The following is a 27,053-nucleotide window of genomic DNA, read 5'->3' as shown; positions in this document are numbered from 1 at the left end:
GTGTGCCCATTGCTGAAGTGTGCTAATGCTGTTCATCTCCAGGATCATACACAACCAGTGTTACTGTTCCTATTTTATGCTTAAGTAAGTCTTCTGAAGAATTAACTGTGACAGGCCCTGTTTGTAAGGGAAGTGATTAGTGACAAACCTTGTCCTCACCGCCTTTTGGCAGTGCGCTGTGCTGAGCACCTGCAAAGTGTATGCAGGAGAGCAGGACAGGGCTGGCTTCATTGGGATGGCATGAAAAATATGGCTCTCAGTCTGTCCTGTGCTTCATTTTGATAGTTAAAGTATGAAAACAATTACAACTACTGCATCTCTGGAGTAGAGATGAGCTCTTCTTTTTTTTTCTTCTCTGTTTGTTTGGTTTTGTTTTTGTGTGTGTGTGTTTGTTTTTGTTTTTAGGGGTTTTTTTTTTGTTTTTTTGGTGCGGTTTTTTGTGTTTTCTTGTTTGTTTTTTTGGTGCGGTTTTTTGTGTTTTCTTTTTGTTTGTTTGTTGTTTGGTTGGTTGGTTTTTGCTTTCCTATGGGCAACAACTTTGAATAACAAATGTCTCTTCTGAAAGACCTCTGCATGGTACCTGGAGGGCCCCCTCTGGCACTTTCAGTCCTGCATGCTTGCAGGCACAGTAACCACAGGGCTCAGTTCCATTTTGTCTGAAGGATTTTCTCTGCAGACTCACTAATAAGAAGAGAATAACAGCTGCTGAAATGCAAAAATCTCAGAGTGATGATCTGATAGCATGTTAATGTGATTTACCAGCCACTAGAAAGGGCGAGTGGTGGGAGGATGAGTGACAGTCACAGAAACTCTCAGTTTAGCACATGAAATCTACCCTAATGGACTGTTTTAATCTCTTGGAGAAAAATTATCCTAGTTTGAGCTAGGATGAAGGCAATTTTCTTTTTATTGATTCTTGTACTGAATCAAACCATGACAAAAATAAATTCTGGGGACTAAAGGAGTTCTATCTAGGACCAGTGACAGTGACTGAGCAGTACTAAAATATTTAGGCAGTAAGCAGTTTTTGAGCTAAACCAGAAAAGTGTTAAGAGCAGTGGGAAAAGGAGAAGTGATCTGAGGAAATACAGAGAATGGGTCGAGCTAAGAGTAGCAAGAAGCAATTTTTATTGGCAGTACCTGCTGAATCACAGACTAAGGAATGATAACTTAACCTGGTAATGGAACCTGTTGTATATCCCCCTGGAGAATACACCAGAGAACTCTCCCGCCTCTGCACAGGACAAACTTCATGACTTAAACCACCTTTTCCCTCTAGTAGGCTCAGAGCAGCATGTCCCCCCCTTCCACAGTCCCAAAAGTCCCAGTGTTCAAGCTTACAGCTAAATACCAAAAGAGAAGTAAAAGGTGGAGGTAGCCACCTTAGGAAACTGTAAACTCACAAATTATTTTTGACCAAATGTTTTATTTAAAAAAAAATTATAGTTAATTAAGCCTTTGCCATGTTCTCTTTATGATGTAATATTGTGATATTAAGTGCCACTGTATTATGTGGTTGTCACAGAAGTGTAAGACTGACAAAACATGTATTTAAAAAAACAGTTCAATAGTGTCAGGGAAAAAAGGTAAAACATTCAAATCCAACAGGGATCTCATATTACAAACCCTTTGGGAGACACAATTTATTTACAGGTTCAGGATGGCAGTTGGGAACAGCTACTACACAGTGTGTAGCTAAAACTAAGCTGAGCATGATGGCTCAATATGTGTGTGCCATTCACTGATGAGGCGAGGACACTCAGTCCTGGGGAAATTATTTTGGTGTCTTGAACCAGAGGGCTTCCAGTGACAGATCTGCTGCTCTGAGGAGAACCACACAAAGAGGTCTCCTGTGGGAGTCGCATTTTATAACCTAGGCTGGATTTGAACTGTGGTCTTGTATTGATTGAGAGGTCTCCTAGGTGGGTTTACTGGCAGTGGTGGACGTTGGTGGGTTCAGGTATCGGGTGCATGTCTGGGAGCTCTCTGTATGTGACCAGTGGCACAGGCACTTCCCACCAAGCCAGCTGCCAAGGCCCTGGTCCTGTGCTCTTAGGCCTGCAGGGATGAGGGGGGAATGTGCTTGTGCCACAATGGTTTGCAGTGGTTTTATATGCTCCTACATCTGTGATGAAAATTATGTGAGGAGTTGAAAGTGGAAGGAATCAGTGTCTAAATAACTTGGTGAGCTACTGCTATGTATTCTTGGGTTTGAAAGTGGCAGGTTGGTGGAGAGAAATCACTGCTGTTTGGGAACTCTTGAACATGTCTTTAAACTTACTTGGGAGTCCCAGAGGCTCCTGGATCAGTCCTCTTATATCCTGCAAATTTTTGATACTGGTAACTGGTTTCTTCTTTTTCTCTTTAAAATGGCTGATATGAGAGCATGTCTTTTAGAAAGGTGCAGTTCCTCCCTGTGTTGTTGCTTGTTCTTCTGTCATTCCTTTGTGAAATTTTGTTTTCCAGTAAAAAAGAAGGCAGACCAGTCTAGAAATCAAGGTTTGTGGTAGTATACACAGAGTCCATAACAGCTAGCAGCATTCATCATTACAGATTCCTCAAATAATTTAATTCTTAATGAAGATGAACAGCTTTCCTCTCTAAATAAATAGTTTTCTAATTCTGGATACTTCAATGTCATTACGTCTTTTCTCTAATGCTAAGTTATTGTAACTTATTTTCAACCCAACCAATGAAAATAGCATGATTCAACAGAAATGTGCTTTACTGGGGTTCAGCACTGTGGCAGTCACTACCATTTGCTGATTTAAGACATTCTGCTTATACATGGCTTTTGTGTTTTTCCTCTCCACTCTTGTTAAGTCAGTATGTGCTCAAGTAGTGTAGTTGATGGAAACAGAAGGGTGTCTTCTAAGCCTGGTATGCAGATCAGAGTAGTTGAATGCTCTGTTACTTATTATGGAAAGGCCAGGAAAAAAAAGTTGATGAACAAATACAGAAGAGAAAGTAGAAAATGTAGAAAAGCTTCCTCACCACTTAGCAGACCATATCCTGAAAGTGTTGCTGCATACATAGGCAGTAATGTGGCTGAGCTGGTGTAAATCAGTGCTGTAACTGACAATACAGGCCCAGCAGAGCCTCTGCAGCAGCAGAGCAGCCATAGTTTGGAAACCACCAAGTCCTGCTGCATGGTGCTAGGAACTGAGCCATGTGACAGTTTTAGTGTTTTGGAGGCACTTTAATCCTTCACTGGACTGGCAGAAATTCAGTGCTCCCATTCACTCTAGCAAATGATTTAGAAAAACAAAACAAAACAAAAACCAAACAGACTTAAAGAACTTGCTTCAATTTTCAGAGACTTATTTAGGAAAAAAAAAAAAAAAGAAAGATGACAATGAAAGAAAAGTGGTATCTGGTGAAAAGAGGTGAGGAAAGAAGTAACCTTCCCTAGTTAATACGTTTTCTGTAGATGCAAAATTACTAAGTACGAGATTTTTTCAATTGCTCTGAAATTCAGCTGTTGCCTTAGGACTCCTGCCAGTTTTCCAAACAAAAAATGCATGACAATTATTTTGCCAACAGCCCATCAAAACACAAGGGATGAATGAAACAGACCACTAAGGTTCAATTACAATAGTGTAACAGGGCTGGCTTCATTGGGATGGCATGAAAAATATGGCTCTCAGTCTGTCCTGTGCTTCATTTTGATAGTTAAAGTATGAAAACAATTACAACTACTGCATCTCTGGAGTAGAGATGAGCTCTTCTTTTTTTTTCTTCTCTGTTTGTTTGGTTTTGTTTTTGTGTGTGTGTGTTTGTTTTTGTTTTTAGGGGTTTTTTTTTTGTTTTTTTGGTGCGGTTTTTTGTGTTTTCTTGTTTGTTTTTTTGGTGCGGTTTTTTGTGTTTTCTTGTTTGTTTTTTTGGTGCGGTTTTTTGTGTTTTCTTGTTTGTTTTTTTGGTGCGGTTTTTTGTGTTTTCTTTTTGTTTGTTTGTTGTTTGGTTGGTTGGTTTTTGCTTTCCTATGGGCAACAACTTTGAATAACAAATGTCTCTTCTGAAAGACCTCTGCATGGTACCTGGAGGGCCCCCTCTGGCACTTTCAGTCCTGCATGCTTGCAGGCACAGTAACCACAGGGCTCAGTTCCATTTTGTCTGAAGGATTTTCTCTGCAGACTCACTAATAAGAAGAGAATAACAGCTGCTGAAATGCAAAAATCTCAGAGTGATGATCTGATAGCATGTTAATGTGATTTACCAGCCACTAGAAAGGGCGAGTGGTGGGAGGATGAGTGACAGTCACAGAAACTCTCAGTTTAGCACATGAAATCTACCCTAATGGACTGTTTTAATCTCTTGGAGAAAAATTATCCTAGTTTGAGCTAGGATGAAGGCAATTTTCTTTTTATTGATTCTTGTACTGAATCAAACCATGACAAAAATAAATTCTGGGGACTAAAGGAGTTCTATCTAGGACCAGTGACAGTGACTGAGCAGTACTAAAATATTTAGGCAGTAAGCAGTTTTTGAGCTAAACCAGAAAAGTGTTAAGAGCAGTGGGAAAAGGAGAAGTGATCTGAGGAAATACAGAGAATGGGTCGAGCTAAGAGTAGCAAGAAGCAATTTTTATTGGCAGTACCTGCTGAATCACAGACTAAGGAATGATAACTTAACCTGGTAATGGAACCTGTTGTATATCCCCCTGGAGAATACACCAGAGAACTCTCCCGCCTCTGCACAGGACAAACTTCATGACTTAAACCACCTTTTCCCTCTAGTAGGCTCAGAGCAGCATGTCCCCCCCTTCCACAGTCCCAAAAGTCCCAGTGTTCAAGCTTACAGCTAAATACCAAAAGAGAAGTAAAAGGTGGAGGTAGCCACCTTAGGAAACTGTAAACTCACAAATTATTTTTGACCAAATGTTTTATTTAAAAAAAAATTATAGTTAATTAAGCCTTTGCCATGTTCTCTTTATGATGTAATATTGTGATATTAAGTGCCACTGTATTATGTGGTTGTCACAGAAGTGTAAGACTGACAAAACATGTATTTAAAAAAACAGTTCAATAGTGTCAGGGAAAAAAGGTAAAACATTCAAATCCAACAGGGATCTCATATTACAAACCCTTTGGGAGACACAATTTATTTACAGGTTCAGGATGGCAGTTGGGAACAGCTACTACACAGTGTGTAGCTAAAACTAAGCTGAGCATGATGGCTCAATATGTGTGTGCCATTCACTGATGAGGCGAGGACACTCAGTCCTGGGGAAATTATTTTGGTGTCTTGAACCAGAGGGCTTCCAGTGACAGATCTGCTGCTCTGAGGAGAACCACACAAAGAGGTCTCCTGTGGGAGTCGCATTTTATAACCTAGGCTGGATTTGAACTGTGGTCTTGTATTGATTGAGAGGTCTCCTAGGTGGGTTTACTGGCAGTGGTGGACGTTGGTGGGTTCAGGTATCGGGTGCATGTCTGGGAGCTCTCTGTATGTGACCAGTGGCACAGGCACTTCCCACCAAGCCAGCTGCCAAGGCCCTGGTCCTGTGCTCTTAGGCCTGCAGGGATGAGGGGGGAATGTGCTTGTGCCACAATGGTTTGCAGTGGTTTTATATGCTCCTACATCTGTGATGAAAATTATGTGAGGAGTTGAAAGTGGAAGGAATCAGTGTCTAAATAACTTGGTGAGCTACTGCTATGTATTCTTGGGTTTGAAAGTGGCAGGGTGGTGGAGAGAAATCACTGCTGTTTGGGAACTCTTGAACATGTCTTTAAACTTACTTGGGAGTCCCAGAGGCTCCTGGATCAGTCCTCTTATATCCTGCAAATTTTTGATACTGGTAACTGGTTTCTTCTTTTTCTCTTTAAAATGGCTGATATGAGAGCATGTCTTTTAGAAAGGTGCAGTTCCTCCCTGTGTTGTTGCTTGTTCTTCTGTCATTCCTTTGTGAAATTTTGTTTTCCAGTAAAAAAGAAGGCAGACCAGTCTAGAAATCAAGGTTTGTGGTAGTATACACAGAGTCCATAACAGCTAGCAGCATTCATCATTACAGATTCCTCAAATAATTTAATTCTTAATGAAGATGAACAGCTTTCCTCTCTAAATAAATAGTTTTCTAATTCTGGATACTTCAATGTCATTACGTCTTTTCTCTAATGCTAAGTTATTGTAACTTATTTTCAACCCAACCAATGAAAATAGCATGATTCAACAGAAATGTGCTTTACTGGGGTTCAGCACTGTGGCAGTCACTACCATTTGCTGATTTAAGACATTCTGCTTATACATGGCTTTTGTGTTTTTCCTCTCCACTCTTGTTAAGTCAGTATGTGCTCAAGTAGTGTAGTTGATGGAAACAGAAGGGTGTCTTCTAAGCCTGGTATGCAGATCAGAGTAGTTGAATGCTCTGTTACTTATTATGGAAAGGCCAGGAAAAAAAAGTTGATGAACAAATACAGAAGAGAAAGTAGAAAATGTAGAAAAGCTTCCTCACCACTTAGCAGACCATATCCTGAAAGTGTTGCTGCATACATAGGCAGTAATGTGGCTGAGCTGGTGTAAATCAGTGCTGTAACTGACAATACAGGCCCAGCAGAGCCTCTGCAGCAGCAGAGCAGCCATAGTTTGGAAACCACCAAGTCCTGCTGCATGGTGCTAGGAACTGAGCCATGTGACAGTTTTAGTGTTTTGGAGGCACTTTAATCCTTCACTGGACTGGCAGAAATTCAGTGCTCCCATTCACTCTAGCAAATGATTTAGAAAAACAAAACAAAACAAAAACCAAACAGACTTAAAGAACTTGCTTCAATTTTCAGAGACTTATTTAGGAAAAAAAAAAAAAAAGAAAGATGACAATGAAAGAAAAGTGGTATCTGGTGAAAAGAGGTGAGGAAAGAAGTAACCTTCCCTAGTTAATACGTTTTCTGTAGATGCAAAATTACTAAGTACGAGATTTTTTCAATTGCTCTGAAATTCAGCTGTTGCCTTAGGACTCCTGCCAGTTTTCCAAACAAAAAATGCATGACAATTATTTTGCCAAGAGCCCATCAAAACACAAGGGATGAATGAAACTTCTACTACATGTACATATCAAATGCCATTGCTACTCCTCATGAAGGATAGTGATTTAAGGCAGGAGTTCAGAAATTACTTAGAAATACAAAAATTTATAAGGTTGAGTCATCCCTAGCAGACCAGTTAGGAGAAACCATTCATTTTACAGATGAACTCATACAAATTTTGTGGAATAATGCTTGGGTTCTTTTAAAAAATCCACAATACCAAACAGTTGAAAATGTATAAACAGACTTTTCTCCAGGCATTTTTACCAAATTAAAATAGAGAGAGCAACAGCAGTAGCAGCAACACATACTTTGAGTTCACTGCACAATACACTTCTATCCATGGCTATGATACTTCTTTGATACTGTGTCTGACTGACCAAAGAAGAAAAAAAGAGGGGAGTTTTCTAGAGGGCCAATAATGTAATTTAATCTTATTAATTTTATTAATTCCTTTACTTTTATTATATATTGTCGCTTTTGCAAGTGCCAAGTTACATAGTTCATTTAACATACCTCATTGCCATCTCCAGCTGGCCATGGTAATGTGTGCCCATAAGGAAGGAGGAATTTATTCTTCCCAGCAGCCCAGTGCAGGGTGAAGGGCAGCAGCCTTGAAAGGTCCTGACAGTTCATGGCTGGGTAGAGGCAGAGGCTCTGCTGCAGTATCTATCACAATTTGCTGTCTAGCACTGGGGATCAAACATCGTGCCAGTTCTGCTTCTCTTACACTAGTGGTATTCACTTAGCAGTGCCTTGCTTGAATTTTAGTTGTTCAGTCACTGTTCCAGTCTCAGCCTCTTTTTAAGACTGTTAAATATTTCTGTTTCATCAGAGTGATAGGACAACAGAGATGACAGAAAATGACAATTATGATATACAATATAAAGGTCCTATGTAATATAGAGTAAAATTATTAGCTTTTGTGGAGAGCAGAAATCTGTATTTTTCTACCACCTATGGCATATTCCACAAGGGGCTAACAAACCATAATAATCTAGTATTTTTCATCTTTTTGGCAGCGGACTTCGTAAGGATTGAAGCTGAGTGCAGCAAAGCAAGTCAGAACATAGACTCAGATGTCCAGCAGATGAGGCTTAATATCACAAAAAAGGACTGAGGGTCTTAATAAAAGTTGTGCTATCATCAATAGAGGATTTTGTATTTAAGGCTTCACAGTCACAGCTATCAGCCACTCCTCCTAGTTGCCCTGAACAAACTCCTTCCAAGTGGAGAAGATACTTTTCTTTAAGCTTATTTAACTTAGAGTGACTAAAATTTTATCACTGTGGAATGGTAATCACAGATATAATTATTAGCATAAAAGGCTAATGTTTAGCAATAGTTATAACTCCATGGATTTTAAAGTTGCACAGTATTCTTCATGCTTCCAAAATACAGTATTTTTTTCACATATTCTTTACTACAGACTTTTGGGATAAACAGTATCACATGAGTTTAAATGCAATAGTTATGACAGTTAACTAGTATGTTATCAGGTGTAACCTGGTGCAGAGATACTCCATTCAAAGCCACGTCCATCAGATGAGTTAGAATTCGGATGTGCTTTAGATATCCTTAAGCAGGTATGCTTCAGATCGTCTTTGAAAATTATTTAACTGTTCTGTGCTTCTGCACACCAGTTCAGGTTTGGAGGTGTTCCTTTGTGTCCTATGTCTCAGGCTAAATTGTACTTCAGGGGGAAGTCTTTGGATTCATAGAAGTGAGATGATGAAGATGCCAAATACTGACAGTGGTAGAAAAGTTATTACGAACTGGGCTTTCTTTAAGTTGTCATATACAAACGCTTTTGGTCCAGTTTCGGACTGGTCACTCACAATCAGAGTTTCTGGGAGCTGGCAGCTGAACTCAGTAAATATCTCAGTGCACAGTCAAGCTGGACATTTTATGCAGTATCATGCAGCTATTTTGTGGAGGTCTTGTTCAAACTGCAATGCTTTCCCTTTTTAAATTGACAGTGGTTTCTATCTTCTATAGTAGTATAGAGATTCTAAAATCGGAATTTACGAAACAGAGATTGTTATAGCGAGAGAAATAGAAGATAGTACAGCTATTTCTTATCAGACTATTCACCCTCCATCACAATTTTTCCATGCTCTATTTTCTTCATTTTCTAATTCCTCCTGGTACCACCTCTCTGTTCTGCTCTGTTTTGTTTCTTTTAACTCCAGACCATTTTGCTTGTACTGTTCTCCAAACTTCTGCAATAGAGTAAGGACTAGAGCCTCCCATAAACATGATTTTCTCCTGCAGCTGCTATCTCCTGAAGCACAATTTCCCCTGTGTTTTCTTCCTTCCCATCCTGTGTGTGTCACTAGTCATAATGGCAGCAGACCTGGATTGCACATGCCTGTAACCCTCTATAACTTGTTCCAGCTGAAGCTCTGTAGTAGCTGACATTTTTGAGTTTTCCATGCTGATAGGCCAGCTTTCTCCAGGGCTTCCGTTCAGTTCTGATGCCTCTCCCATACCCACAGCAAGGTGCTCCTCTCGATGCCCTTTCTCTGTTGCAGAGCTGATGAGCTCTGCTCCTCCTAGTCCTGTGAAGGTAAACATCATTGCTGGGACATGTGCCTACAGCACAGGGTCCTCCTGCTCCCATCCTTCAGCTTACAGTGTGTCTGATGATGATCCTTGCTTTATACAATGGTCAAAAAAAAAGAGGTACAAGTTAAAGATCAAATCAGAAACAGACCACTAAGGTTCAATTACAATAGTGTAATCAGGTGCTGACCTGTATTAAACACACCAATGCACATGTCCTCATGCAGAAAGCTGATGTTCACAGTGTTCCCATATGCAGCTCTATCAGTCACTATTCTGAAATCAAACAATTGTGGCATATCCTTCTTATCTAATTCACATATTTTGTTCCCTCTTTGTAGAAGAACTTGTGAAAAATGTTGGTGAACAGCAAAAAGACCAAAGCAGAAATTCCACAGATGCACAGTTACAGGAAGAGACAAGAAGGATACAAAATGAGAGTAGTCAGGGAAGTGATGGTACAGCCTGTCCTCCCAGATCCATCGTCCCACAAGTAGTCTCTTTCGACACTCCTCTGAGTGATGAATCCAACTCAGAAAAGTTCACTAACTCTGATCCGAACCAGAAGGATCTCACCGATGCCCAGCAAGAAACACAGAACACAGACCCACTGAATGGTAATGCTGCATCACAGAGCACCAGTCAATCTAATGAAGCTGTCCAGGGTGAAGCTGCAGCAGTGTCTGGTATCTCCCTTTCAAACAGTAACGTAAAACATTGAAAGAAGGTGTTGTACAAGCCATCAGTGTAAGACAGTTTCTTACGTGCAGACATGTAGAAACAGCAGTGGCCTAAAACCATCAAATAAAAGCTGATTTTTGTAAACATAGAATCTTCTTGGTATTAGCTATCTGATATCTAGTAAAAGATTTTTTTTACATAAAATACCAAGACTTCTAGTTGAACTGGAAGAATGATTTTAAAGTAATTTAAAGATGCATATTTGCAATGAAATAGCAGTTTGCTATTGGAGAATGAGGTAAATTTTCAAAACCTACTATCTAATATTTTCTCTTTGAATAGGTAATTATACTTAGGCTATTAAAATTCACCCCCTTAGTTTAGGCACCTAATATGATTATTACATTGTAAACCACATCCTTTGTCCTAAACGTAATGTGAATTTTAGAGTTAACTTTAAGTAGATGGAATGTGCAAACTGCAGTAGGCATGGGACTGTCCTTCTCTCAATCAGAAATCAGTCTCCTGACTAAAGTTTGCAGGACAAGTGGAGCAGCCCAAAAATTCCTATAATGTCAGAATATTTTTTTAGAATGTAAGTATTGTATCACAAGCTGACTATGATTTAGTATCTGGTGACTGTAAGAGAAGGTCAAGATGTTCAAGCAACAGATGTTATGAAAGTAAGAGAAAGACACTGTGCATTTTCATTTTATTCTATGATTTGTTTGTTTTTAGAATAAGTTTTGAGGTATTAGGGTAATAAGAATAATCAAGACATATAATGACACTCTTTTCCTTACTTCTAATTAAAATACTAAACTCCTGGATGCTTTTAAGACAGTGAGCCTTGCAATATTGTGCCAGAAGTGTGGCATTGTCTGAGCAGTAACACTGAAGTGCTTGTAAGACTTAGCTTAGACATAAATATGTGATTTGGCATATTTCTCAAAAATGTTTTTTGTGGAGAACTCCCACTTACTCTAGAGTTCCACATTCCAGTACTCCATTTTTATTGTTGACAGGTTTTTTTGTATCAGAAATGACAGATGGTTAATTTAGGGCTCTAAATCAAAATATTTGTACTAAAATTAATTTCACAGCATTTGAAGTTGTCTAATAATTGACATTTTTGTGTCTTGACATGTATTTCTTTGCACCAATTTTTGTACTAAATCCCAACTTGAAATTTAAGTGCCTTAGAAAAGTTTCCCATCTCCTGGATGAGAAATATGACAGGAAGAGCTGTGTCTCTTATCTTCATAGAATCATAGAATCCTAGGGGTTGGAAGGGACCTCGAAAGATCATCTAGTCCAACCCCCCCTGCCAGAGCAGGGTCACCTAGAGTACATCACACAGGAATGTATCCAGGTGGGATCTTGCCAGTGATGCAGAAGGCAGCTATGATGTAGCTGTCCTTGGGGGGTCTTTAGATGTCCAATCAACAAAAATGCTGTTTGATAGGTTAGCCACAACTCCACATGCAGTTAGTGCACTCTGTTGCCTTGTCAGTCTTTACATTACACCTTTCCTGTGCGAACAGAGATTTCTTATTTTAGAAAAAATCCAATCTCATTAATTTTCTGAGGCAGGGAATTTTCTACTGAACCCTTGTGTTGTAACACTTCCAACTGCAAAGTTTATGAAAAGGGTAAGAAGTGGTTGAGTTTGTAATATTATATCTCCAAAGGCAAACGTGATCTGAAAGTTATTTTTTTACTCAAGGTGGTAAAAAATATTTAATAACATGAATTCCACCAATCCAAGGATGTTCCTTCACTAGAGATGCCAATATTCAAACGGAGTCCAGATAAACAATGAAATGGAAATGAGATGGATTTAGTTGGTTTGTGGAGATAAATAGTATTGGTAACATCCTGAACTAAAAACCAGAGCTCATATGAGGACATGGCTCAGCTCTTGCATCACTAAAGAGGGAGTGTACTTGAACCATGGGCTGATAGCAAGTAATGGAAAAGAGGAGATACATCAGGAGATTTAATGGCATCAAGTGATTAATCACACACTAAGAGAAGCAGCAAACTATTTTTATGGCAAGTCCAGAGGGTGAGTGATGAGCCAATACTCTCTCACTGGTATTCTCCAGCTTATATCTGAGCTATTGTAGGTTTTGCCACACACATTTCAATTGCTGTTGATTGCCATGGAAAGTTTTTGGTATAGAAATGTAGGTTTCTCTATTGAACCTAAGCATCTATGTCTGAAAATCTTAAAGTGCTGTATAAAGATCTTTGGAAACCAAATGGAACTGAAGGGATTTTTCTCCAAACCCTCCTTTACTACAAGCTGTGTCTTTTCCAGCTGGTGAGAGCATGTAAAAAATAGAGGCTCACACCATTGATTGAACACATGCCCAGCCATTATAAAATTCTGTTCTGAACACATCTTCAAATTAGTTTGAAAACTGTTCATCTGATAATGGTTTGTGAAGAAATGTAGTCATCAGTTCTTGCTGTTCTCATGATGTCACAAGAAATTATATTGCCAAAATGCTGTTGTCATGGAAAATTCAAAGGTTTTGCGCATTCCAAAGTCTTCGGCTCTTGCATTCTAGACTAGTGACTTTTCCCCTACTTTTCCCCTATTTAGACATATGAATCCTTAATTTTTTTCCAGTGGAAATGTACTGGTAAGCCAACTTAAGCCTACAGAAATTAAGTTTGCATTTCTTGTAGTCTCATGAACCTTTCATGAATCCCCTCATAAGTAATTTGTAGTTCCTCAAGTCAGAAAACCACAGATGAAGCTGGATTTCTGATTTACAGTGTCACAAATTTCTAGTAGAGAATGCATAGAATAAGGATATTGGTTAAGTGTTGTTTTTAAAGTAATCTGATATTTGAAGGCATTTTTAGTTGTTGTTCTATGTGAAATTCTGTTTACTGTGGTATGTTGAATTTACCCTAAACCATCTCCTTCAGGGATTATTTGTGTTCATTTCCCAGCATAGGTAGATACCCAGGTAAATGGAGAACTTGATTAATTTCCTGAATTTTGATGTCAGAGTCCGATATTCTCTGACCAGGTGCGTGCAAATATTTGTCATGTGAAGGATGTAATATTTAGTATCAAATTTACCTATTTGAAGATTGTTGTTGTTAAATGGGGTTTCTGATTTAGCAGTGATACAAAATATACTTAAAACAAATGGAAGTTACAGTTAGCAAAATAGAGTGATTGCAATATGCTGCTCAGTCACAATGCTGATGTGATTCCCATTACTTCTCTCTGGAATATGCTCATCAGCACAACAGTGGTTTGTAAGGCATACATGGGTTGAAGCCAGGTCAAGCCTTTTGCTCTCTTCGAAGTTCTTTTTCTAGTTGTTTAGTTTTTATGCTTGGCTGAGCTGCCTATTCACTCTGTCCATGCTGGCCTGGCCAGCTCAGGGAGACAGTCATGCTCTTCAACTCAGGGAGAGATACCTACACCACCAGTTGTTCTTCTCAACTGTGATATGGTCAGTGGATCCACTTGACTGGCATAGGTACTTATCTGACAGAAAGGCCAGCCTCTACTCCCCTTTGTGTTGGGATTGTCAGCATTCTTTGCAACAGCTCTGCTCAGTCACCCCTTGCACTCTCCTGATATTGATAGACACATCCCCCTTGCCTGTCTTCTCACTGAGCCTTCTATTGGAGGGGTTTATTGGTCCATCACAGTATCAATTACATTCTGGTTTATGTTATTAAGTATTTTTATTTATACTTTAAATATAATACACTTTCATTCTTGCATTTTCCCCATTTTCCCCAAATTTAACTCTGTCATAGAAAAATATTTTTAGTATTTATGGTCTTTTGAAATAATTTTCAGAGGGACTATGTCACCCTGTTCTTAAAACATTATTTCCTAAGGACAGGAGACCAGCTATGTTACTATTCAGTGAGAAATAATATATAAGGTGGGCTTTTTCTGTGCCTGCCCATTAAGAAGTGTACAGCAGGTCTTTATATCACTCTAAGGTGCAGGGGCCAGGGCAGCAGACTTTCTCCACACACAAGGAAAGATTCAGGTCCTGGCTGTTTCAGGCAAAAGGAATTAATACTGGGTTTCAGCAGCAGCAGCTATGAGTACCTCTGCAGAGATTGTGCCAACTTCTAAAGCTAACTAAAAAGAAAGATGATGCAGACATTTAGTATTTAAATAGTCTGCAATATTCAATAGCAAAGGGCAAACTCAAGCTAAAATGTTTCACATTTCTCTTTCACAGTGGTGAAATGTTTTAATATCATTCAATGTGGAGGGAATTGCGTTAAACTGTCGTTGTTGTATGTAGGTACTTAATACTAAGTGTTTTTCCAAGTTTTCATTACTGCAGTGAGTGTAGAAGACACGTAACTACTGTTAGCAGAACAGTCTCTGTTTTCTCTTCGTGCTCCCCCCTCCTTTTCTTTTCTGTATGAGTGATGTTTGAGACTGTCAAGAGTGACCGTGTTGTCTCTGATGCAGTAGCACTTGGCACAGAAGGGAGATGTATCATGGATATATTATCCCCACTTTTCACTTTTGTTCCTCTGTTGATGGCTATCCAGAAGATGCAGACTCCCTATTTACAGGGAGTCACATGGAAAAGACAAGAGATAATGGGCACAAGTTGCTCCTGGGGAGATTCCAATTGGACACAAGAGGTAAATTTTTCACCATGAGGACAAATATTGAAATAATCTCCCAAGGGAAGTGGTAGTTTCCTACATTCCCCCACTTTGGACACCTTTAAGTCTCAGCTTGACAGGCTGCTGAGCCATCTCATATAAACTATAGTAGTACCTAGAAAGTTTGGACCAGATGGTCCTTGAAGTCCCTTCCAATCTAGCATTCTATGGGTCTATGATTCTATAATTCTTCTGACTTTATAAAAAAGCAGAAAACTCAGATCAGTTCTCTGTGAGTGAGTGACTGAATTATATCAGAGTTGGGGAACAATGGGAAGATGATCTATCTGCACTCTTGGGAACTGTTGCTGGATGTTTAGATGTGCTATCGTAAGGGACATCCCCATTTAAAAGAGAACAAAATGACTGTTTTTCTCTCCTTGTAACACATCTCTTCCTAGGTGTGGTTCTTGTAGACTATTGTGTTGTATTAACAGAAGTGGCCCTGCTCTGTGTCCTGGTCAGTGTGAAGGGAGAACTGCGGTTGCTGTTGCAGGAACTCCAGTTATGACTGGATGTATTTTTTTCTCCACAACACCTTTGTCCCTTCCATCATCTCACTTTCATTTAATTGAGTGTTACAAGATTAAGTGAAACTATTATAAGGTGATTTTTTTTTAAGTGATGATTTTCCTTTTCTCCTGAGTGATTTATTAATTAGAACATTAATTTTAAAAGCTGCTTATGTTTAATTAAACAGCTCCGCATTTCAATGATTTATAAGTGCTAATTGGCACATTTTAACTTTTTAGTCATTATGATAGCCACATGAATCCTTAATATCAAAATGTAAAGGAGATAATAAATCTGTGATAGAACAGATTATCAGTAACTTCACTCCCTATGACAGCTGAGGACTACCCAGCTACAGAAAGCATTCAATGTTATGAGCAGTCAGTAACTGAAAGCCGCTGGAGGATAACCAGAATAAATAATAGTGGACAGAGCCACATCAACAACATGCCAGTAGATTTATGGTAGTGCCAGCGGCATTGAGTAATCACCCATGCCAGGCCAGTGCTATTGCCCAGCAGAGTGTGGAGCAATTCGCACCCCTGCAAAGCAGGCACAGAGCGCCCTGGTGCCAGGTTCCTCAGCGTCCCTTCTGCGCAGTGTGGGGCTACACTGAGCAATATGGCATCAGGGTCCTGGTACTACTGGAAGGCTCATGCTTGGGCTGAAGATGGAGGGAAAGTTATAGCAAAAAAGCACATTATGTGTTTATAAAAAGGATAGGGATTATAAGATAAGAGCCATTAGAAACTTTTTAGAGGGCAGAGATTCCCACTTACAAAACTCAATACATTGACAGAAAGAAGCTTATGTAAGGTTTAGAAGTCAGTGTTTAGTTTTTATGAAACTTAAACAACAAAGAAATTGTTTTAAGGTCTCCACAAACCACTCCTATCCCACTCCTAAAACCCTGCTAGCCACTCTATGTAAAGTATAAAATTTAATTATTTAGGTCAATAAATCCATTTCCATACCCTTCCCCACCCTGTTTTTAGTTTTTATGGATAATAATAAGAGTTTTGCTAAATCCTTCCAAAACCAACTTCAGGCTGAAAGATCTGGATAAGTTCTTGTTCTACTTGATGTTAGTCCAATTTTGAGACTTCAAAATCCTTTAGAGAACTGGCTATCTATATTCCACACCTGCAAAATTTTGTAAAATAAGGGGAATGAGGAATAATGCTGCTTGAGGGAATATGGCCCATCCACTGGTGACTGCATTACAGAATGGGCAGCACCCACTCTGCCAGCATTCATGGTGATCAAACAAGATTAAATTCAGTAACAGTCCTCACTTGTTTATAGTGAAGCCACAGTGAATTCTTTTTCTCCTTTCCTTATTCTCATGACCTCCCTTTCCTCTCTTCCCTTTCTCATTTCTAAACTGTGACTCTCTTCTTCTGCTTCAACTTGCTGTCTTCCAATTTTCATTTCAGGTCACACATTGTCTGCTTGCCCTTTCCACATCCTGTACCCTTATTTTCTGCCTTTCAAAAATATTTTTACTTTTATAACTTTTCTCCTTCCCCCAGGAGAAATCTTCTCTCATCTTCTCCATGCTGGAGACTTCTGCACTTTTCCTTTTTCACATTTTCAGTTCAGCATTATTCATCTCTGGATTGCTCAACAGTTAAAATTGAGAAGTTACTCTATAGTTAGTAAATAACACTGTAAGTTTGTCCCTGTGCCTGCTATCTCTAATCAGTTCATAATTTCCTCAGCTGCACTCATTCAAAATTACATAAGCAATAGTTTAAACAACAGCTTAATATTGTGATTGGCAGTCTGAAATTAATGTTGTATCCATTTGAAAGCTACTTGTTTCACTTGATGTCATTACTCCCTTCTGATTCAATTAATTTAATTCTTAGAACTTGATATTGGCATCTTTCTTTACCTGAGAGAAGCTTGCTCCCAATTTTATTGCCTAGGTTAATTAATCAGCACTTCTCTGCAGAGGGTGAATTTTTACTTTCAGTAAGTTGTGAGGTAAAATAAACCAAAACCAAATCCACTTTATTAACAATTACTCCTGTAAATGTCGTCATATTTTCTTTCATAATGTGATCTATTGTTTTATTTCTGTCTTTTGCCTTTTGGATAAGCCATAATGATTACTTAATCTGATCCTATATTTACTTTAGTGAGAAAGCAATTAAAGAAAGCAGTGCCTGAAACCTCATTTTAACCTTAAAGTCAGGGGGAAACAGTTCCTGTCTGTCTAGGGCTGTACAGATTGTCTTAACTTTATTAACTTCTGCTCTCAGGTTCCAACCCACATTTTTCTCTCTTCCAGGTGAGCCTATACACTGTAAGAAGTCAGAAGATATAGTAAAAGCCACTGAGCAGAAAGAAGCACTGATACAGAACTAGATTTGCTGTTTCTTGAAAGCTTCTGACATTTCAGGCAGGACAGGTAATTTTATCATTTCAGTCTTCTAATTGGGACAGTTTTATACCACAAAGACTCACCGAGTGCTATTATTATCCTCTTTGTTCTGTTCCAGTTGTGGTTTCATTTATTATTTAAATGGGGACATGGTACACCCCCCTCTCTGTGTCCCCTTAAAAGCCATTAAACATAAAGAAAGGAAAACCAGTAATTTTATATCTCTCGGTCCTTAATGTCAGACTAAATGGTTTTGTAGTAAAAGATCCTCAATGCATGTATATGAAATATGAGAAGCAATAGTATTAAAAATCTATTGCTTATTAATTTTTATTTGACCTCTGTTGCAGAAGAACTCTAGCTGTTCCTACCCCATGGTCTCAGAAGCTGTTATCTTGTTCTCAAATCATCCTGTTTCTGTGGAGAGTAATTGGACAAAATGATCAAAAGCATAAAACGCTGAGCTGGTAACTTAAGGCACTTACAACTAGCAAGTTTTCAATTGTGTTTGTTGTTGCTATGTCTTCTTCTATTCTGCTTTCTAAACTAGCCAAAATACTTTTTTCAAAGCTGGACCTTGCTTTATTGCATCACTGGCACCAGACATTTCCAGTTAACCATGAGCCATGGGAAAACATGACACCTATCATCTGCCCAGGACTGCTGTTGCATATCACTGCTACTGGTGTCCAATGGAAATGGACAGTCACAAAGAAACGTTGCTATAGATACTTGTTCATGCAACCATGCTGCATGCAACATTAAAGTCCTACTTGTTACCTTCCTTGAAATACCTGGAAATAAATACAATGAGACTGTACAGGGAAGTTGAAGAATTACACTGACCAGCCTGCATGGATGATGATTCTTTCCCACTGTGGGGGCTGCCAAATGGAGAGAACTGGTGTTTATCAAATCAGTATTTGAAATATCTCTTTTAAAAGTTATTAAATAGCATCCAGTATTAAAGGTCAAAACATTCTCAGTCCTATAGTATTTTGGAAGACATCAGCAACGGCGTCAGCCCTACCATGAAGCTGGTGCTTATTGTTTTGTAGGGCAAAAGAGACAACTATAGGAATACAGGAAAATTGCTTCAGTTCAGCAAAATATTGTGTTGCCTGTCAGACAGAACTGGAAAGTGACACTGAGGCCTTACATCATGGTTCGTCTCAACATGGTGACAATCTGGATCCTGCAAAATCCTTCCAAGCATTTTTTCATTAAAAGAAAACATCAGACCATCTTTCCCTGAGAGGTAGAGAAAAGAGAGCATACAGGCAGTTACCTCTGCAAGACACCTCAGAATGAGCCCTCCAGCCCAAACTGTGCCCAGAAAGAGACACCATTTTCATCTCCACTTCCCTCCAGCTGCCTGTGACCTCTCCTGGCTCGCCCAGGCACCCCACACACTGCAGCCAACCTCATTTCCTTCTGCTGGAACCTGCCAGGAACTTTTCATGCTCCTCCTTGCATTGTAGGCCCTCGGGTCACTGCACTCCCAGTTCTCCTTTTCAGACCTTGTGGTTGTTACCTCACTGACCAAAAAGTCTTTGCAATCAGCCATGGTCTGCTCTGAGGAGGACTCTTGGGGGTGGTGGCACTCACCTCTGTGCAGAGGCTGATGGACATTTGCGACCTGTGTGCTGCTCATCAGCTGCTTCAGGGGTCTAACCAGAGCTCAACAGACATCAGGCTCAACCTCAACAAGGGCAGGCTTTGTCCCAGGTGAAGAAGGAATCCTAAAACAGTCACCCTAGACTAAGGGAGCCTTACACTTCCATACTGGCTGACTGTTTCTTTTCTGACAGCAGAGCAATCAGAATTGAGCTGGGAACAGAACGAGCTCTGATCCTGGGGACAAGGGCATGCCAAAAGGAGGAATTCCTGTCATTGAATATGTAAGCCATACAGACACTATGCATAGGTAGTGTGCATAGTTTTAACTTAAGAAATGTTTGTGCATATAGGATGTAAAAAGTGCATTTAAATTGTTTTGTGTATCTGGTCCAGGACTTGTATTTAGCGTAGACACATTTCTGTACAGTGCAGTAACAAATGAAATGTTAACAGATGAAATTGTATCATATATGTTATAATGCAATTGATATTTTTTGCTAAGAGTTAAGAATTTATATATTCTCTGCTAGTGTTTGGACAAATCATTAGTAGCTTGGACCACTCCGTGCACCTTTGCATCATTTTTGGGAATGTTAAACTCTTTTTTTTTCCTTTATAGTAAACCACAAACTATCTTATGGTTACTTTCTGACATTATGACAAGATAAGAAACATAGTCGTCATATCAGACTTTTAAAAACTTGTAAATTGCAATATGCTTTGGCAGTGGAAAATCATCCTGTTTAAGATCTGAGAACTTGGTACCTTACTTCAGATATGTTGAGTGTCTGCAGTTCCCACCAAATTTGAAAAGAACAAAATATGTCTGGTATCTTAAACACTAGGCCAGTTAGGTATTTGTCTGTTACTGAGTGTTCTTCAACATTGTAATTTTTGGTTCATTGTGACTGAAAGTCTGGAGCAATCAGAAATTAGTTTTTTTTATTGTATTTTTAATTTTAGACTTTTGCCATAGTTGAAGTTGACTTTTTTATCTGTGTCTCTGTCCCATTGTGATTTATATACTCTGCAAGTATACTCTTGCATTTCTTCTGGAAATACAAGCAGAAATTATAACAGATTCTGAGGAGTACTTGGAGCATCCTGTGAGGCTCTCACTGGCCTGATATTATAGCCAGAACCAAGATCTCCAATTGCAGAAACTAGATGGAGCTCCTAAACTCACAGGAGGCACTTGATGCCTGCAGAACTCCTTCATTAATATAGAAATGTGAGTTGTTAATACACAATTCTATTTGCTCCTTTGTATTTTGTTTAGATCACTGTGGTAGATGTTACTGAAATACAAGGAGAGTCCTTAGTTTTCTGTTAATAACAGCTGATTCTCTTTCTTCCTTCCTTCCTTTCTTCTAAGCAAGATTTTACGTGGACATGACCCAAACCTTAGTGCGTTGTTTGACTGAGGAAAAATTTGCTTTGGTGAAGACCAAGATAGCCAACACGTGTTAGTTAAGGCTTTGACCTTGGGTGAAATTTGCTTGTCAATGGCAGAAAGGCTTCTTGAGAGAGTCTCTCCTTGAACAATGATTTCTCTCTGAAACCTGTAAGGCTGCACTACCAAAACACTGCATGGGGCCACAAGACATGGTGTTTGTTCATGTTTCTCTCCCTCAGCGTTATGGGCATGTACCCCTGCATTGAGTACACTGAGGAGCTGTAGCTATAGATTAGCCCTCAAGAGTTTTATTTTGTATTTTTATCTTGAGATATCTGAGAGATATAGTATATAATATTGTTATGGGTTATGATCTAGCCAGTATTTTTTTATTTAATTTTTAACAAGGCGATCTACAACTGTGTTTTTATTCTGCTGTATTTGTCCGTATTTCCTATGATGATATTCCCAAATAAATTTGATTTGAGGGCAAGGATTTTAAAGCTCCTGAATGGTAGTTACAAATTTGCTTTACAGAAGCATGTTTGCTTATTTGTGTATGGTGGAGCATAAAGGATTGTTTCTAACCCTTTCACCTGCTTGTGACTCCACACTTTTTCCATGACTGTGCTGGTTTGCTGTACAAACTCATGTGCTTGTACAATTTGTCTAAGCAAGTCTTGCCTTCTTAGCTTTTACTGTTAAAATAGGCTTCACAGGAAGAAAACCATAACTGACAGAACCTTTTTTTACCCTAAAAATTCTTACTCTGGGTTGGTATTGAGAGAGTCACTGGGATTGTTCATGTTAGCAACAATTCTTTAGGAATGGTATGACTTTCAGAGGCACTCCATGACATGGTGTAAATTTCCATGACTGTGCTGGTTTGCTGTACAAACTCATGTGCTTGTACAATTTGTCTAAGCAAGTCTTGCCTTCTTAGCTTTTACTGTTAAAATAGGCTTCACAGGAAGAAAACCATAACTGACAGAACCTTTTTTTACCCTAAAAATTCTTACTCTGGGTTGGTATTGAGAGAGTCACTGGGATTGTTCATGTTAGCAACAATTCTTTAGGAATGGTATGACTTTCAGAGGCACTCCATGACATGGTGTAAATTTAATCAGCTAAATTCAGTGAAGCAGGGGAGAAACACAGCCCCCTCCTTACTAAGTTGGAAATTAATAGAAGGAATCCCATTGACCTGGATGTGTATCAAATCCTAAAAAGCTAAATGATGGAAATAAATTGAGACAATTGCTTTATATCACATTCTTTGCAGTTCCTTTTTTCCAGATGCTATCCCAGCTACCTGCGCAAAGGAGCTTCTGCTGTTATATAAATGCCGGAAGTCAAACAAGCCACTACTGTGACCAAAACAACTTCAAATTAACAAATAAATCAAGATCTTCAGAGGTAAGTGGCTGAATCACCACCTATTATGCAATTCCATGAAAGCCAAGAGAGCCAGTGTCTTTATACCAGCAATTAATTTGATAGTTGGATAGTAATCAGTTGTCTCTTCATTTCAGCTGGTTTACTGGTTGTTTTCTGCTCTGGAAGCTACTTGGAGGGTCTAATGACTCTGCACAAAGCACTACTCAACTTTAAGCCATCTGAAATTCTTTTCTTGAAATTGTGCTTCCTTTTTGTTGAGACCTCTCTCCTTTGAGGGTGAGCTATGATTTTCTTTCCAGTCAGAAATGAATATTCAGCTTTGTTGTTTGGGATACTCCGATAGTTCACAAGTGCAATGAATAGCAGCATGCCTGTGTCAAGCATTTTTGTATGATGCAGGATGCATCTTTATTGTAGCATTTCTGTTTGAAAGACACAAAGTAGTTTGGGGTAGGGCAGAACTGTAGTGGCAGCTGGAGTAGTTCTGGGGAGATACGTGTGTTCTCAAGTGAAGAGCAGGTACAGGAGCAGGGCTACAGAGTTGGTATTTCCAGTAAATTAAAGAATAAAAATGGGATGAGCAATTTAAAAATTACTTATAATTGACCTTCATGTCTGTTTTTAATATTCAATCTGTTGAGTGTTTAAAAAAGCAATTAAAAGTCCCATATAATGTTAAAACCCTTGATGAATGTAATAAACAAATGACATATTCAAAAGAGAGAATCTATGTCCCATTAGGAGAGAAAAAGAAAGATGAGAGCAACATATGGCAGTATAATTAGCATGATTAGGGAAGCACATCAACAGAATTTATGCTGCAGGGAAAATGTAATAAGAAACCAACACACTTTCCTCACTGCCTTGAAAACTGCAAATATCACTCTCTGAAAAGGAGAAAATGCAGAAAGACTCTTTGGCATTTAAAGCTGTAACTTGTGTTCTTCTGTCATTATTAAAGATGCACACAGCCATCTGCAAACCGTTTATTTTTTGCAGAGTTCACATTGTCCCATTGCTTTGATTAGTAAAGAGCAATATTACACCTCAGCTGCTTTTCAGAAAGATGCTGTTTTTGAAACCTAATTAATACTTGTTCTGCAGTTAGCTTGAGGTGTTCGTTAGTGCCAGATACTGAGTTCTTATTTGTTTCTCATTATGTGGAGAGTAGTGCTTCTCAATGCCAACATTTTTGGTTTGCATTTTAGAATAACCTTTCGACACCCCTGCTTCCCCCAACCCTCCCTTCAGAAATGCTAATAACACCTGTCACCATTATTTTAACAAGCCTGTTACGTCTGTTGAAGACAATGTGGGCTATTTACATGGATAGACTATCCTGATGCACAGCAAATCTTCCTGCCATTTTCTGAACAGTTGGGCCAAAAAGAAAAGCAAAATATAGAAAATTGGCAAGGCAATTCAGATCTCAGTTTACCACTAAGGGTCAGTATAGGCTAAGCAAATGAATCATTACAAAATTGAAAGGGAGTGTTTGGCCTACCAGGAGTACAAAAGATCCTTTCTGTCCTAAAAATCTCAGATTATTTGATTTTAAAAAACCAAGCAAGCAAAAATAAAACAAAACCCACAACAAAAATCCCTCAAAAAACCTAGAGCAGAAATATAGACATTGAACTTGTAGAACCCCCATCAGCTGGCTTTGCTGTAGCTGGAAACTAGTAGCATCTTACCAGGTGGCCTGAGATTTAGTAAAGGGTGCACAAATATCTTCCTTGGGCTTCAGCCAGAGTGCTGCTCTCCTCTCTGAAGGATAACGGAGAGAATACAGGAAAGCGTAGGAGACATTTAGCATCCACTTTTTTTGCCAAGTATAATTCTCTGCATGAAAAGGTCAAATGTAATTGCTCATGTCAGGAACCAACAGAACAACTGAAATTCTTACTGCAAATCACCATTGCACTGAGCTGCTAAAGAAAAAATTATAAAAAGAAAACAGCTGTGGCCCTGAACACCAATGGGGATGCCATAGGAGATGAAGAAAGGGAAGTTTTAGGGACAGCATGTTTTCAATCTGTCCTTGCATTGTACCCCAAGGGCTAGGGGATAGATGATGTCTTATGTACTGCAGAAGTAAGGTCCCTCATAAAAACCCCTGTGTCTCAATCTGTAAGAAAAAGAAAAAGATAGCAGGATAAGAGGAGCTTCCTGTAGACTACACATATTTCCGCCAAAGAGGGCATGTTGTTGGCCAAAACCTGTGACCATACTCAAGCAAAATTCCTCTGACTTGTGGAAATTATGCTTTGGAAAGGACTTTTAAATCTTGGCTCTTACTTTGTATCTATTTAAGTACTATTTAGTTTTGCACCTGTAGAATAAACAACATATACCATCCCGTAAGTCAAACCATGGAATTTTTCCAAATCACTTATCACCACAATGTCTCAGTGGTGCTCACCATGCTGTGTGACAACCAGAGCTCTTAGTTACATGCTCAAGTATATGAGCAACTCTCTTGCTAAGGCTGCCATTTTAAAATGTGTCAAAGGCTGCACCAAAACTCAGAAAAGACCTATTCTAGTAAGTAGACTGCTTTTCCTGACCTTCCTTTCTGATTTCCCCACTTCCAGATATTTCTGCCATGGAGCTCACTGAAAACCTACTGCAGTATTTCACCTCTGCTTCATGACAAACACTTTTTTTCCCTGATCTATTTTGTTTTATGGATTCTTTCCTTCTAACTCCACTTGCTGTGTGCCTTACAAGTGAAAGATCAGACGAACAGGGCTTGCTTATACTTAAAGCTAAAAATGGCTGACGTATATAAAAAAAGGGTGTCCTGACTTTCTCCTTCAAATGAGGTCCCACCACCAAATGATGTCTATAGTAAATTATGATCTATAGTAAAATCTCTGCTAGAAATCTTGTCTCTTTGCCAGAGAGGAAGAGTCTATTCCTGTAGTCAGCTATGCTGTGTACATAGTCTCAGGTCAAGAAAGAAAGAAACATTTAAAATGATAAAACACAGTTGGAATATTTATAGATGGGGAGATGATAAGACCTGGGTTTAGAGACGTATCTAAATACTGGTGTAGCTAGAGGCTCTTATCAGATCCCGTTGTTTCATCCAGATCCCAGCTGTGAAACAGAATAGTTGTTCTCTTGTTGCTGCAGTAACAATCATGGAAATACTCAGATGCAGTTCAAACTAAATCTATTTTTTTTTCCTCCTATTCTTTATAAAGTTTAATCATCCTCAGCAAGCAACTATGTAAAGAGCCTGGTGCTGTGTGAAAGCAAAGCTGTGTCAAAGCTGGGACCAGAGCCCAGCTCTTCCGGATCCTGATACCAGTCCAGTCTTAACTTTGGTCCATTCAAATGGCTTCTGAAGGGTCACATCCTTCTTTTTGTTGTTTCTGGCATGAAAAGTCCTCAGTTCTGTATGTCCCATAGCTACTTCTGTATAACTGAAGAGTCCTTCTTTTAGCCTGTCTTGTATACTTATGCTGAGCTGGAGTAATGGATCCTGTTTGCAGTGTTTCTACAGAAAGTAGCAACAAAGAGGTGAGATGCAGAGATACAGATGGAGGCCAAAACGATGGCTCCCAAATATAAAGAAACACTTGTTGACAGATCCTGGTTTCAGCAGGTCTTCATGGAAGACCAGTGAAATCACCACGCAAAGCACTGACAAAAGGCTCTGTGTTTTCATACACTTCATCTTTTCTCCTTTTTTTTTTGTTTGTGTTTGTTGTTTTTTTTTATAGCTCAGCCTTTTAAAACTTTGTATCAAAAGCAAACAGTTACTATGAAACAACAGTGAATTATTTTAAAAACATGCCATTGATGAAAAAGGGTTCTTCTTTGCCACCTTATTTCATTTTATGCCATAGAGTTTGTAAGATCTAACGAATGAGAATGTTGATATGAACCATTCCAAACTTCTACCAAAAACCCTATGGCTGAGTCACGTGCTCAGTGTCCTGCCATTTACTGGCTGAAATGGTGACAAATGCAGAGTGGCCTGGCTCTCTTTCTCCAAGAGGGCTGTACCCAGTGCTTGCTATAGGTGATGCAGGTGAATATGGGCATTCCTGGGGCTCAGCTGGTGCATGGGACCCTGCTCGTGGCTCTCACACAATCTTGTGTTTCCTCTGACTCCCAGATAAAAACCTTTTCTAATGCTTCCAGATAACAATGACCTTGCATAAAGAGAAATTGTTTTGGCTGATGTGACTACTCAGCCTCAGACCAAAAGCAAGACTTTAAGTGCTGCCTATCCAGGGAACACAGGGAAGAGTGTCTTGGCATTCCGCTTCTCCAGACTAAGTCACCTCTGCTTACTTTGCTTCTGTCTACATTACTGCAAGTAACTCTTAACAGTACTGGTAAAAACTTTCCTTAACTGAAAGGATTATTCTCTACTACCTCTGCATGCTAGACAAACCCACTGTACAATACAGTCTTGTCTAAATGAACATATTATTTATTTTGTAGCTTTTAAATCAGTTTTATTTACAAGAGGTCTTAGAGTACAGCTCACACGCAGTAGTTAAGCTCTGGCAGTACTGAAGTCAGGTCACTAACACATTTGCAAATTACATTTCTAAGTCATAAAAAAATGAAAGAAAAATTACTTTAAAATAACTGTTTTATCTTCGGGGTTAAGGATCACAGGACGCGTTTGCAGGTGGCTGTAAATCCCAGCCGAGGGCGCTGCGCAGAGAGCCCCGAGGGCTGCGAGGCACAAGCAGCGGCGAAAGGGCTGCGGCGCGCACGGCTGCGCTGCTCGGGTGCTCTCCCTGGTGGGGTGGAGGCAGCTCCCTGCTCC

General features: G+C 39.2%; 1 protein-coding gene across 1 annotated transcript in view; it reads left to right on the top strand.

Annotated features, from left to right (window-relative positions):
- PDE1A (phosphodiesterase 1A, calmodulin-dependent) overlaps nucleotides 1–17,828 on the top strand; it is a 147,543-nt gene extending 129,715 nt beyond the window's left edge. The window contains exon 14 of the mRNA XM_009996193.1: nucleotides 17,752–17,828. Within this exon, the coding sequence (XP_009994495.1) occupies nucleotides 17,752–17,828 (77 nt within the window). The remainder of the gene's footprint in view (nucleotides 1–17,751) is intronic.
- The last annotated feature ends 9,225 nt before the right edge of the window (nucleotides 17,829–27,053 follow it).

The sequence above is a fragment of the Chaetura pelagica genome, unplaced genomic scaffold (assembly GCF_000747805.2).
Source record: "Chaetura pelagica isolate M959 unplaced genomic scaffold, ChaPel_1.0 scaffold3, whole genome shotgun sequence".
Classification (NCBI taxonomy): Eukaryota; Metazoa; Chordata; class Aves; order Apodiformes; family Apodidae; genus Chaetura; species Chaetura pelagica.
The sequence above is the reverse complement of the archived record's forward strand: the minus strand, read 5'-3'. Positions and strand labels throughout refer to the sequence as shown.